At 33.7% G+C, this 14,876-nt stretch overlaps 1 protein-coding gene across 5 annotated transcripts in view; it reads left to right on the top strand.

The window, feature by feature from the left end:
- LOC141458254 (uncharacterized) overlaps window positions 1-14,133 on the top strand; it is a 36,828-nt gene extending 22,695 nt beyond the window's left edge. For 3 of the 5 annotated variants that reach the window (XM_074136005.1, XM_074135994.1, XM_074135993.1), the window contains 3 exons: window positions 4,411-4,566; window positions 5,362-5,457; window positions 13,900-14,133. In XM_074136005.1, coding sequence (XP_073992106.1) covers window positions 4,411-4,566; window positions 5,362-5,457; window positions 13,900-14,022 — 375 coding nt within the window. In that variant the 3' untranslated portion in view covers window positions 14,023-14,133. Of the gene's footprint in view, window positions 1-4,410; window positions 4,567-5,361; window positions 5,458-9,852; window positions 9,883-13,899 lie in introns of those variants that run through there. The other 2 variants (XM_074135997.1, XM_074135995.1) reach the window with 2 other exon arrangements.
- Window positions 14,134-14,876: the final 743 nt, after the last annotated feature.

The raw sequence follows: 14,876 nt of genomic DNA, 5'->3' as shown, positions 1-14,876 counted from the left end.
TTACTGTAAGTAAAATTAAATTACAATTGAGAAATGAATAATTGTTGTTGAATAATCTACTTGTTATTAACTGTGTGTTATTTGTGCTCACGAATATTTCGGTAAGACGAATTCAAGTCTGAAATATTGTTTTAAATCCTCCGTGATTCAAATTTAAACAGTAGCCGACTCTAACTTTGTCTTTTTCTACTTTAACATGCATGTATAAGATGTGACAACTTCAGAATAAAGGGCATATTAAAGATAAATCAGAAGAATAATTTGGAATCGAATTAAAATAAAGTACCTATTTAAAAACGAAGATATAATATACATTTTATCATAATTATAACCAAATAATATTATGAACGAACTGGCCAGCATAAGGGTCTGTGACATCTAATAAATTCTAAAAAATGTGAAGGAAAAGTTAATGCAGCAAAATTACTTAAATTATATCAACTAAGCTTGAATGAAATGTTGGGTACTAGCTGATTTGTGTACCTTTTGGCGTTTAATCAACCCTTATACTTAACTTTTTAAACTGTAAGTTTTTGTTAAAGAGTACTTTATTATAAATAATTACAACAAAAAAATGGTTAAATATAGACATAAATATTTAAATCAAGACAACAACCGTCTGATTGAGTTAGCAGCACTTAGAAAACATTTAATATAAAAATGATACAAAAAAGTTAATTCTAAAAAAGAGAAAGCGAAGTTAAGAAAAGCCTAGCCTCATTATGGAACCGAAGTTCATAAGGAAGATGGTTCCAAGAGAAATTGACAGAAAAATAGTGCAGAGTGGAGAGAACCGTTAGATTTTTGTACCAAAAAGTTCCTTTATTTTATATTCAAAATGGCAACTATTTTAGATGATTCAGAGATAAAATTATTCTACAATAAGTGGAGTTTAAGGGTGAATTAGTGGAGAAAGACAGATAGTGAATCCTAAGTCAACATGTAGTGCCCTGGGAGGAAGGCCCAAACTGTTTCATTTCCCTACAGTTTGATGAGGCTGTAATCCCACGAGCTGGGAGCCGTAACTCATCACAGATCGGCAAACACTGAAATACTTGAGATTGGCATTAATATTATTAAGGCGAGTCCAAATTTAAAGTCATTGGTGACTAAAGCTTTTTTCAATGTACTGCCGACCTCCAGATAGTTTCACAAATTATATAAAGTTGAATAACATTCAAGTATTTCGAGTTTGATGTAGATGATTGAGTTGAAGACTATAGTGATTGGTAGATAGAGAAAGCCGAGTCGGTTCAAGGATAATTCTAGAATACGGCTACTCATACTTCGCATTCTTAACCCTACTATTATTCGATAAAAATCTTTAGAATAGTTTGTTTTAAAACACTTAACTTTTACTTAACTAGTTAAGTAAATAAAATTAATTTTTTGATGTAACTGAGAATGATGTTAGACCCCTTGCAGTGCTGACGTTAGATTCACTGCTTCTAGGAGTCTGTTCATGCCACGTTCTGCTGGTTGTAGTGTTTCTCCAAATGCAGATGAGTCAGTATCTTCTAGAGATTGGTGGAGCATGAGTTTCCCAATGCAAATCAGGGGGATGTAGACCTGCCAACTATCTCCTCTAGTATTTTAAGTAAACAAAACTTTACGGAAACATCGGTTTCGTACTATCATCCATTATCAGAGATTGATTAATAAGTTAGGTGTAGAGATTTCAACCTTATCTATGTTTCGATCTCACTAGATAGTGATAGTAAAATCAACGACATTATCTATTATTGCAGATCAAACTACATTTTCCCAAATAATATATTGATGGAAGTTAACTGCAAAGTTGATATTTCAACAGATAATTAACAGTAAACTTGTTACTTAAAAAAAAACAACTAATAATCATGTTACAAATTTGTTTTACCTTTTAAGAGAAAAGCCTGGTGTAATATCATGTTCTATGATCATTTTGAAATATCTAACATGAAAAGAGAACTCAAGGTAGGAAATCCTTTTCCGAGTTTCCCTTTGAAGTAAATGAATGTAACAGTTGGCTGAACTAATCACCTTCTGACTGAATGTGATGCTAAAACGCAATGAATTTAAGCTCAAGAGAGGAATTTGCAGGGGGAAAAAAACATCCTTCGAAATGACTTACAAAATTATATTTTTAACGATAGTAGTATTTGTAAAATTGAAATTGAAATTAGAGTAGGAATGGCTGCTAAATAACGATCACTTAAAGAATACTACGTTTTCATAATATTGGTTCTATTTGTGTATAATTTACTAATCTATATTTATTTTGTTTTATTAAAACTGCCAAAAGATTTACATCTTTTTATGCATTAGCATTTCCCTTTACAGTGGAATGAGGCACACATTGTTTTATGATTTACATTGAAATGTAGAAAAGAAGAGCAGGAAATGAAAAACAATAAGTAAGGAAAAGGCAAAAGAAGCACCGAAAAGACAATAATATATTACTTAAACACCATCTTTAACGCCCTTACACCTTTTTGTTTTACACTCAAAATATAACTGATGAAAAAAACAAAAACGCCTTGAGTAAAACAGGCAAAAGAATCTTTTCGCAATTGCTATCCAAATAAATATTTATATCAAATAATATTTATAACAGATAAATTTATATAGGGGGTGCCTCCACAGATTGCTATTCTACAGAAATGCATCCATTAAAATAGTAAATTAATCTTTATTTTTGGGCCAAGCTATGCGCTCAAATGCCATGTTGAAGACAGACTTCTAAAAATATAGTGTTAATATACTCGTACTTTACAAAATAGATCGATACTGATTTTTGGCGGCAAATTGTATATTACCCGGCCCTGTCATTCAACCCATTACTGCAATGACTGTGGCTTGATCTGTTTGATTGCTAGCATCTGCATCTAATATTTGTAAAGTCGGTAAACACAGATTTATTTATTCTGTAAAGAATAATACAAATTATTATAGTAGTGTTACAAATAAATCCTGCAAAATATAATATAAATAAAGCAGACCTGTAAAGAATAATTAAATTACAAGTTGTTTCAACCAACTAAATAAAAATTACACAAAGTAAACAATCAAGTCACTAAGCGTCACTCTCTAAGTTTCTAAGAACCTTCACAGTCATCTAACCTGCACTCGCGTTCATGGTCGGGATCGTGGAGCGCTCTACTGGACAATTACATATTTTATAAATTTTTTGACTGTAGTTTATGGTATTCATAAAATTTGAACTCAACTTCACCAAAACCCTATCACCAAGAACTTAATACAAATTAAATAAAATTTAATTTTTAAAATTGCTGATTAACGTTAATGTTCTTAAAAATAGGACACATCTATTTTATGGCAGTAAGAGAAATTCAAAATTTTATGAAAAAAAAAGGATATAAGATCTCCATTTTGTTTACTAGCTAGCACAGTTTTCATTGGTAGAGAGGCGTGGTCCATTTGGAGAAGGTGTGGCCATCTAACAATCCAGACTTTCTATTGCTACAGAGCGCCTAGATTAAACAAGTTTCAATGCCGTACTATAATTGGTCAATTCTTTGTATCTACTTATTTCTATGTAAAATACTATTAAAAATTCGTGACTAATTTACCTCCTTTAATACGCGGTTTATTTGCATAAGAAAGAATTTTTCCAATAAAAGAACGGCAAGCTTATTCCTGTTGAATATTTTTTAAAAATGAAATTGATTTCAATCAGATACGTATTTGGAAAAAAGATAAAATTATTTTCTCTAGAAATAGAAAATAACTAAATCATTTTTCTCCCTGATTTCCACCTCTCTCGGAGTCCTTATGCAATACATTTTGACATCTTATATTAAATCTGTCTTAAGTAAGGTATGTAGGTTTTTGATAAATTGAATAAATGCTTGAAGAAATCAGTAAACCTGTTCAAGATATCCAAACCTCCGGCCAATCTATGTTTTTTTAAACTTGGAATTTAAAGGGAGATTAATTCCACAACCCCAAAACCTCCCTTTAATGATTTCCTGTTTTTTTTTTTTCTGGAATAATGTATCAAAAACAAGTTGTAGGTCTACATTTATGTAGCGTACCTAAAGAATGTATAGACAGTCACGCACACAAACGAGTGAATTCAGGAAAGGATTGGCTACTTCTCGTTGAGGAATTTTGACAGCTACAGAAAACGTTTTCTTGAGACCAAATTTTGTACAGTTTTTCAATTTAAATAATTGGTACTTTGAATATTGTGTGGGTAAGTATTATTAACTTCCGCATTCTGAGGAATTAGTCGGACCAAATAATATTAGTGTTTCGCGAATTTCCGTTTACGATATATTCCAAATACTCTCACAGTTTTTCACATTTAATGAGCCACATAATCTTAGATATCACGAAAGTGGTAAAAATCCTCGTTATTAATATCCATAAGTTTTGTGGGTAAATTTGAACAAGTTCTCCTCATAGTTTCAGGAAAACCCTTCAACACTTGCAGCAGAAAATGCATTTCCTAATATAGTTGTGTGTAAAAATTCTACTACAACTCCACTTTCACCTATTGAATTATTGAACAATCCATCAAAGATTGCGGCAAAAGATCTTGAAGTTGACAGAAATGGCGATGTAAGTAAACCACTCTTAGCAGACACTATTAAAATGTTATCCTTAAAAATATTTAAATTGTAATTAATTTGGTTCTTTGAAAAAAACTGTTAATAACTTCTAAAAATCTATTTTATGAAAGGCATTTTCAATCGTTCTAGATTCTTCAAATTTGGTACTTTGTTACAAACAATGATGAGTCCCTAGAATCAAAGTTCCGCCGATATCTCTATTTCGATATTTAAATTCAGCAGCGAAACGTTAGAGACAAGTCCAACACTTTTCCAGACCTTAGCAACATTTTCCCGTAAAAAAGATTCTAATAAAACTTGTGGAAATACTCATGAGCAATAAATAAATTAAAAAAAAAAAAATTATATATATTTTTTTTTTTTTTGAAAAATCTAAAAAAACTTGAAAATTTTTTGAATGAATCAATAACGTTGCACTTCCGTTTAATGACATCTCCCTAAAAGCAGTACTTATGGTATTGCACTTTGGGGTGCAACAAAAAGATTCCAACCTACAAGGAACACAATTCCTGCCATCCCGTACAAATTTCAAACCACGTTTCATAAATTATAGAATTTAATGCTATAATTGAAAATGTTGCTAATTATTGAATTTTCAAATTTCACCATTTACAAAGAACTTCAAATTCATTCTTCAATTTAGTAGCCCTTACTCGTTATACAAAATTCAAAAAATAAAAATTACTGGTTCCTAAAATGTGACCTGATAAATGTCTTTTCCATTACTGTACTGTTTCAGGACTACCTAATATTAATAAAAAAAAGTTTTTAATTGAATTTACAGAATTCCCGATACCCTATCTTGGTTTCTTCTGATGATATTGTGACAATATTCCCGTCAAAATTGGTCGAAAAGTTTTTAAATGACCAAAAAAATAAGGTAAATATTAGATATATATTTTTAGTTTTAGTAGGCTTACAGATCATGGTCTTTTCAATGTGCATTTCAGGTGCCGATGTAATGCATTAAATTCTATAATTTATGTTTATGAGGCATAGTTATACTTGTAATAAAGTAAAAGTTTAAGGAGGGGTATGAATGGAGTATGAACGGAAGCACATACCTACTTAACTATTTACATTTTTCCTATTAAATAAAAAGTAGCTGACGCAGGATTCGAACTGGGAACCTCCTACTTACAAACTTGGGCTTTATAACCGACCTCTGCAGTTGTACATGTTTTTTATACCAGTAACCGAAAAAGCAAAAAGTGCAGTTTCTCTCTTATCGTAACAGCGGAAAAAGCAAACACAAATTGCATTTGTTTGAATAATATTTTCATTTAGCGTACGACAGGTTCAGCTAGTTAGATAGATAAATGTGATGATAGAAGATGTTAGCAAGAACAAAGAAATGCAATTTTCTTTCACTAATCGATCAATGCATAAAATAAGAATTGAAATGCCAATATTTGTGAAGGGAAAGAGATTAAAAAAAAAGAAAATAATGGAAAAAGAAGTTGAAGTGAAATTGTTGGATTCCCTTCGCTTGTGTTAAATCATGATTTACATAAGAATGTTCTGCAAGCGTGAACAGGAGAAATAGTAGAGGGTGGCTCTAGACAGCCGTGACGATGAGAAAGAAGCTGAGTACCTCAGGTTGTTTTGGCTGCTACCTGCCTTTCAAACAGACGATCTTGATCAAATTTGATTGATTGATTTTAATCAAGTATTCACTTTCTTTAGATGAACTAAAGTTAATATAAAGCAAAAATGTTTGCAAAATTAAAACTACAAACATTAACAAAATGAGGGAAGGGATTAGCTATGAGGTTAGCATACTGGACTCCCACGCGGAGGTCCCGGGTTCGAATCCAGCAGCCGACCCTTAGATTTTCTCTTCCTAGGAGCTTCTTACAGCTCACTGTCCGGTGATGGACAGTGTTGTCTGCAACGAGAGAACACTGTCCGGAGGCCGGCAGTGCACTGAAAAAAGCTCCGGGCGCCAATAACCTTAGATGTTGACGCGCCTTAAATCATTAAAAAAAAAAATTTAAAAAAAAAATTAACAAAATGGAAGTTTAGAGAGGACTGCTTCTCTCTGGATGGCACCCAATAGTTCAAAAGAAACCAGGTAGCCAACTCCGGATTGGACATTTACTCTAAATTTTTTGATTGTCCTTGGAGTATTTCATAAAGGAAAGCCATGTTAAATGTAAAGGAAGTACTCAATATATTTGGTACTTTTTTTATGTGATTATTTTTTGTTTATTGAGTTCTATTGCGCACTTAACATTTTGCTTTCCTACATGAAATACTCCAACAACAGTAAATAAATTTAGAGTAAATTTCCAATCCGGAGTTTGTAACCTGGTTTTCTTAGAACCATCCAGAAGAGATTTCATTCGTTACCATTCAGAGAGTAAACATTCTTCTCTGTTATTTTACCTCTTTCCGGTAGAGGATTGTCTTCAGACCGTACGAAGTTCGAACTAAATCGTCTGGTGATCTATTCGGCAACATAACCATCAGCAATAGGACAGTAATCGTCCTTCGGACAGAGCAAAACACGACAAAAGTTTAGCATTTATTTATTTATTTTTTGCGAAGAGCAACCCAAAATGAATTCAAAGAGAAAAATGAAGGAGGAAAAGCTGTTATTTAGTTTCTTACAAGGAATAGGACGAAAATTTATATGGAAAATAGAAATGCGAGGAAATCGATGGTTCGCTGAAGTAAAAACCATGGGAGGCCAAAATCTTGCCTAAATAAGAGTGAGTTTGAGGGGAGTGGCGAGGAAGAGAGTCTACAAGACCTAACGAAACGTTCCCATGGGAGTAACACTTGGACTACAATAGTTCCTTAGACAGGGATGCCAACCTAATGGCATGCACACTCTCACCAAACCTCAATGTGTCCGCGTCACCATCTTTACATTCATAAAGTTATGTAAAACATAAATATGATTATTAATAATAAAATTTATGAAATACTTTGGGAATATTATTCCATCAAAAATATTAAGCATCAAGGTTAATTATTTTAAAACATTATTTAAGAAGTTTTATATATGAAACGAATTTTCTAAAAACGTTTCGAGATACCGAGGATCCTTATTTATTTTGCAATTTAAGAAATTTCTGCACAATTTTTGCTTGCACAACATTTGGGCCACAATTTTTTAAAACTTAAATTATTCGTAATAATGCTGGGTTTGCCCAATATCCGGAGCTACCTTCGGAAGGAAAATTTCAAATACCTCGTTTTCATCTACTTTTAGAAATTATTTACCACTTAAAAAATGGGTAATTCAGCGGAATTGGTGGTAATCTCAAAAGGTGAGTGTGGAAGGGAATTCAGAGTATAAGTCTTTGATTACTGAGGTCGTTTACATTACGTTAGATTTACTTGAAGGAGAACTCCTTTTCTATTAACAGGAGTGATATTTTTCATCTAAAGCGGAGAGAACATATTCTAGCTAAATAGAGATTGGATGTAATAGTACGTCTAATATTACCCAGCTCGATATGATGAATATGATGCCCTAGAACTCCAAAACACGCAATGAATCCCTGCTTAATTAAATCAAGTTGCCCAAGAGAACGGATAGTGTTCGAAGAATTAATAGGAATCATGAAGAAGCAATATCTCTATACGTTTTTATTGACAAATTACAAGTTTTTGAAGAAACTAGAATGTAGCAGCTCCTGCGGTATTGAGATTGGCAATGGACAAGATTTAGACGCAGGGCTCTTAAAGCGGAGAAAGTAGGAACAAATCCAACAACTTACATAGGCATCTAAATGCCTGAATATAAATACTTAATTTTATAATTATTGCCTTCTAGCATTAACGAACTAGGTAATTGAGTTTCCGGAAGTGGTAGCTCCTATAATATGAATACCACCGCCAAGTGAATTATAATTATTCGTCATAGAGAACGGAAATCCTATGCTATCCAAAGCTCACCTGAGTCATATAGCTTCCCCAAACAACGACAGCAGTATTAGCTTGCAAATTCAGCCCCAGGCTAGAACCACCTAACTTGATAGCCGTCCGAACAAATCGAGGAACTACCTTAAGGGGAAACGTCATCAGCCGTCCGAACAAATCGAGTAACTACCTTAAGGGGAAACATCATCAGCCGTCCGAACAAATCGAGGAACTACCTTAAGGGGAAACGTCATCAGCTCCTCCACCGTCAATCTATTCTTACCGAAGTTCCTAAATCTAACATCCTCACACTGTAAACAATTCATCACAAGATAGATGGATGATTCTTGCTCCGTCACATAAACTCTACTGAAAGAATCTGGCAAGAGCTCTATTGTGACAAGGCATTTCTTTAAAAAAAGGAAATAACCAGTAAAGTGAGAAAATAACCAGTTTTCAGAGAGGGTTCCGTAAAAGAATCGGGAAAAACAACTATTTGGAATGTCGACGAACCTTATAGAGCTTTTTAAGTATAAATGTTATGGAGGCCTAAGGCCAACCGCGGAAATCCGCCATGTGTGTGTCAAATAACTGTTTAGGACCATTTAGAGGAAGTAAATTTCCAGATTTTGCCAGCCTGCTCGTTACCCAAAATTCTCTTATTATCCGGCACCCAGATCAAAAGAACAACAGCCAGCTCTTTCAGCCTTATAGAACATTCTAACACCAGTCTAAGCATGAAAGCACATGAATTCATCACCTTCAATGCTGCCTGACAACGTCCGAACTGATGCAAACTCCTTTGACCATCGAGTTCCGAATTCGCTCATCCGAAAATCTACAAAGAATAGCTGAAAATGATTTTTTTTTCTTATGAGAATTCCTTTTTGCGTGAACCAATCAAATATTGAACCGAAAGAGCGTTTTCAGATGCAATAATGCAATTATTATTGCACAAAAGGTCGGCTAATGTTGCGACGGCGAACAGGAGAGGCGGGAATCTCACAGATTTTCGTCCGAGAAATGTTAGTAATATAAAGTGTGTGATTTCTCGTTGAAATTTCATTAAATTAAAAACAAAAAAAAGGAAAAGTCTAGGGAGATAAATTTTAATAGAAGGGAGCAGAATAATGTAAAGCAGAGTTCTTCACTTTATCTGTGTTTTATCTCTCAAGTGAATATTTTATTTCTTTTTCTATTCTCTTTGTTCAATTATGTTTAACTTACAATACTTCATTTAAATTTTGTTTAAACTTTCTCATTTTAAAACATTATTATTTAATAAAGATAATGCTAACTTTTTTTCTTTAAATGAGTTCTTGTAAACAATACGTTTGTTTTTCTTGTCCCTGTTGAGTGCCGAAGAGATATTTACAAAATATGCTTTTTGATTTTTGTGCAGATTTTCTCTGAATGAAAGAACTGCCTGCAAAGTTTAACTCCTAAGGTTTAAACTGTAAATGGAGAATTTAATTATTGTAAATTGGTGTCAGTCCAGTCTTCAATTTTAGGAAGGACCACTCGCTTCCAAGTTCCTAAAGGAGAATCTAATTCTCTACCATCTATGGGAAATGGTTGAAACATAAAATGGTTGTGATTAATAAAGTAATGGCCTATAGATTATTTCGAAACCCTTGATTTATTGATTCTTATCATATAAAACGAATTGCACGTAGGATACAATTAGTGGTAAAATAATTTAGCAATGACTTGTATGTATCTGTGTGAGCCGTGCCTTGTACAGGGTGTTCATTTTAAGACGGCTCAAGTGCATTTCATGCTTAAATGGTTGATCTGAGCAAAAAATGGTAGAGGAAAAATTTGTTGCCCGTCACCTCTAGTTTCAGAATATGCAACTAGATTCCTGCTCGGCTGACGCGAGACCGAAAGTGAGGGTACACGGTTTTAAAGAGTACAAAAAGTTATGAAAGAAACCGGAAACCGCAATTCGATATCTGAAATTGAAGGTGCTAGGCCATTTCAAAATCTGGTATTTATTAATCATATTTCAATTTTTTAACTTGTTATCAAAGAGAAATAAGAGCACGCGATAGGTCATTTTTATGTATTTTTTTCATCTCCTTTCTACTGAACATATTGCCAAGGCAGTAAAGTTAGTATTTTTCTCAGAAAAATCAAATGTTAAGAGCTTTAGATGTTCTCAAGCATACACAAAATAGCTAAAAATTAATTTTACATCTGTTACAAACAAGAAGATTTAATAATTATTTGGTAATTTTGGGAGAGTTGCGTTTAATTACCAAAAAACAAAATTGTAAACCTCCTGCCACATATTTAAGTGATCAATATCTTTCATGTAAAGGATCAAACTTATTCCTTAATTTATCAAATAATGCGCTTTACTCAACTTGTGAAGCATGAACTGTGCCTTCAAAGGTGCCTCCTCTGGCTTGCAAGCCAGGTTAGCCAGGAGGTTATCAACTGCTCTCTGTATCTGAGGAGGCACCTTTGAAGGCACAGTAAATTTACTCCCAAAATTAACAAATAATTATTAAACTTTCTTGTTTGTAACAGAAGCAACATTATGTTTTAGCTCTTTTGTCTATGCTTGTGAACATCTAAAGCTCTTAACATTTGATTATTGCCTAGAAAATCACTTGGTAAACAACTTATTTCCCGATATTAAGAAAAATACTAGTTTTACTACCTTGGCAATATTTTTAGTAGAAAGGGGATGAAAAAATACATAAAAATGACCTATCGCGTGCTCTTCTTTCTCTTTGAAAACAAGTTAAAAAATTGAAATATGATTTATAAATACCGGATTTTGAAATAGCCTAGCACTTTTAATTTTGAAGATATCGAATTGCGGTTTCCGGTTTCTTTCATAACTTTTTATACTCTTTAAAACGGTGTTTACGAAAATGGTGGTCAACTGCAAACTCTCACTTTCGGTCTCGCGTCAGCCGCGTATGCGGGCAGGAGTCTAAAATCAAGTCACATGTTCTGAAACTAGATGTGACGGGCAACAAATTTTTCCTCTACCATTTTTTGCTCAGATCTACCGTTTAAGCATGAAATGCACTTGAGCTGTCTTAAAATGAAAACCCTGTACAAGCTGAATAACATATTAAAATTACATGCAAAATAAATAAATATTTGCCATCATAAGTATTTACTCCTTACCTGCTTTATACAAGTTGGTTGTGAGGGGCGCTGATAGTGAATATAGAATATCATCTACCTTTTTATGCGCTGAAATCTTCTTCTTTATTTTTTGCGAGCCCTAAATCAACATATTTATTAAGTGATGTAAAGATGTTATTGCCTAATAAATTGGCGAACTGACTTCCTGTGATAGCGTAAAGCCCATAAATGTTGTTAAATTTTTGGAACCATACAATCGATTGCATTCTGAAAGAGATAATATTTTAACCCTCTGTTAGAACCCCCTTAAATTAAGTTTCCTGAAATAATCAAATACGAGTGCAAATCTGCATCCATGTTTTGGCAAATTTCAATGAAAAGCAATAAAACTACAATATAATAATTATTTTACCACCATTTAGTTGCATGTGCAATTGTTTTATGACTTACGAGTCAATATATCTCTTTTGTTTCAACATGGATCTCTTACTATTGTAACACTATAAAGTTATAACCGTTAAGAGGAAGAAAGAAATAGAATTTCCACAACCTTGCCAAATGTTACTAATCAAATACAATTAAGTGGAATAAATTGTAATTCAGAAGATCAAATTTGGGGTTAGTATTCTTGTAAAGGAAATAACATTCGAGTGAATAATTAACATATGCGTGTCACGCGTATTTTGTGATCTTAAGTTAGACCTTGCCAACTTGGGCACCAAGTGATTACTATGCTAGGCTACGACTTGGTGAGGTTAGGTTCTTTAGAATACTGATATTGAGTTAAGTTTGTCAACATTGTAAAGAGCGCGCTCGTGTTCAAATCAAAGTATGTAGATATCAGTTTAAGGTGTTCAAATCACGTACTACAAGAGGAATCTTCATCATCGCGTCCGCGTTTAAAAACTTGTAATTTTATTAGTGTGCAACAAACATTGGAATCACAATATTGTTTTTTCCCTTGAGCGAAAGCAATTCTGCACCTACCTGGTCATGTCAAATGCAATTATTGGTTGCTTTTGACATGAAGGCTTATCGTATAAACTCAAAGGTATATCTTTTAGTTAAGATCTTCGTTTCAGCAAGATTCTTTCAGGGTTCTCAAGTATTGTTTGCGGTTTATTTTGTACAGTGACTTTAGTTAGATCTATTGAACTCCTACTAACGGCAGGCCTTTACCCGCAATGAAACCTGCAGCAACCATTGCTCGTCATAAAACAACTCATCCAAGAACTCTAGATGAGAAGTGGGAGCCTCAGCAAAGGATAACCATTCCTTGGAGTAGTTATTGCCTTCCCTACACTTTCTTAAGAATACTTCACTAAGGGGATCCTATGAAGGTGTACAACCTCCTTTAACACTGTTATGACTACCCAAGCAGTCCAGAAAGCGTGAAGCCACCTCTATCCACCTCAAGTCTTTAACTCTACCAGAAATAAAGATTGTTTCCTCAGTTCAAAATGGAACTAAGATCTCCCGGAGTATTCCAGGAAGATAGGTCAATGGTAATCCTCTTGGAGTCCCACGCACTCCTCTTCGCACTGTTAGCTCCTAATTAAAAAGTTATGAGTTTTCTAGGAAGGTCATACACTGTTCCAACGACAGTAACCGGCTAGGATAATCTACCTCTCAGATAATTTGCTACAAAAAATTGAGAACGTGGTCCTCACGCTGGGCCAGAGCATCCCTTAGTTCAGAAGTTGCGAGCCGAGGCCCACACTTATTTTACGCCCGCTAATTGACCAGAATTCAATTAGAGATCAGGCCCATTATTGAACAGTAACCAGGATTAAAGAGATGTGTTGGTCGACGAGAACAGCATCCTAATCCATTCGGTCTACCCAACTCTGAGTCTTCTTTTTTCCAATCCTGATTTTTCCAACCTCTGACTACAAGTAGATATTTTGAGACTGAACTCCATAATTTCACGAGTAGTCCGCTGTAATCCAAATATTGTTGTTTTAGATGATTTCTCAGTAGAGGGCTCTAGTGATGTCTCCATGGAACGAGTAGACCGGCTATGTACTAATATTATTTTAGATACTTAAACTGCAATTGGTTTCAGGAAAAACGAAGTTATTTCACACATATTAAATATGCTTAAATATTTTAAATTGCACAATAGCTTAAGCTTGTGACGTTAAACTCTAGTATATCATTATTTCTCGAAGGGCACTCATTTAAAAAAGAAAAAAATTGTCACATATCTGGGTCTAACTATGTACTTACAAGAGATAGAAGCTTTTATTTCTAATATTTTGTAATGTTCCTTTGATCTTACTTTAACTCCATTAAATGTTTAGAAGACAGAGGGAATAAAGTGTTAATCCCTTGTTTACAGAAACCTAGGAAGGAAGACTTTTCCTTGCTGTTAATTACCATTTGCATCTTTGGAGTCAGCATGGGTGTATTGTATTACATGAAATCCAAAGGATTATGGCCAACCAAATCGTTGCTTACATGAGGAGCAATCCAGTATTCAAGGAGTTTCTTTCTTCTTTGTAACAGTTGTATTTAATTATGAATAAAGTGTTAAGTCCCAATAATTACCTTTGAATAAACGAACACACTTCAATTTGGATTTTATTTTTGGGAAAAGTTTGTTGTGGGACAGTCATGAGTTTCTGTTGCCACAATTGATGTATTTTTTTTTAAAAGAAAATTAGTTGAATTAATATTAGGAATTTTTTGGAATAGAAAAAAAATAAATAACTGATAGAATTGATGATAGAATGGTTCTTAAATTGAGAAGACACGTTATAAATTCTTAAGACTTTATTTAAGCAAAACACTAAACACATAAAAGGGCACAATACAAAATACAGAACAGAACGTATTACAATTTACACTTAGTTAGAATAAGACTCCATGTTACCGACGCTATGTTCTGGCGGCAATTACTAAATTTTCCCTCTAACATTAAAATTTCCCTTTAACAATAACGTTGAACGCTTGTCATCACAGTTCCCCATAAATCCCACTAGAAGCGAAATTCCCTGAGAAATTATCAGCCCATAGAGTCTAGAAATTATAATAAGAATTCAAGATTGGCGAAGAATCGGTCAAATAAAACAACTCGTCTTTTTGCCAACGTTTCGACAAATAATATTGTCCTCTTCTGGGCGTGGCTATGCGGGTTGATTGAGCTACAGAAACTGTTTGCCAAAGTTTCGGCAAGTTTCTTGCCTTCAGTTTCTTGAAATTGTTTTTTTTTTTACCGATTCCTCGCCAATCTTGAATCCTTATTTTAATAATTTACGGTCACGAAGCCTATGTATTCATATCTAGAAATTATCACAATCTAGCTGCCAACCTCCA

Source organism: Rhodnius prolixus, unplaced genomic scaffold (assembly GCF_049639745.1).
Source record: "Rhodnius prolixus isolate KJV_2025 unplaced genomic scaffold, Rpr scaffold_1, whole genome shotgun sequence".
Taxonomy (NCBI): domain Eukaryota; kingdom Metazoa; phylum Arthropoda; class Insecta; order Hemiptera; family Reduviidae; genus Rhodnius; species Rhodnius prolixus.
The sequence above is the reverse complement of the archived record's forward strand: the minus strand, read 5'-3'. Positions and strand labels throughout refer to the sequence as shown.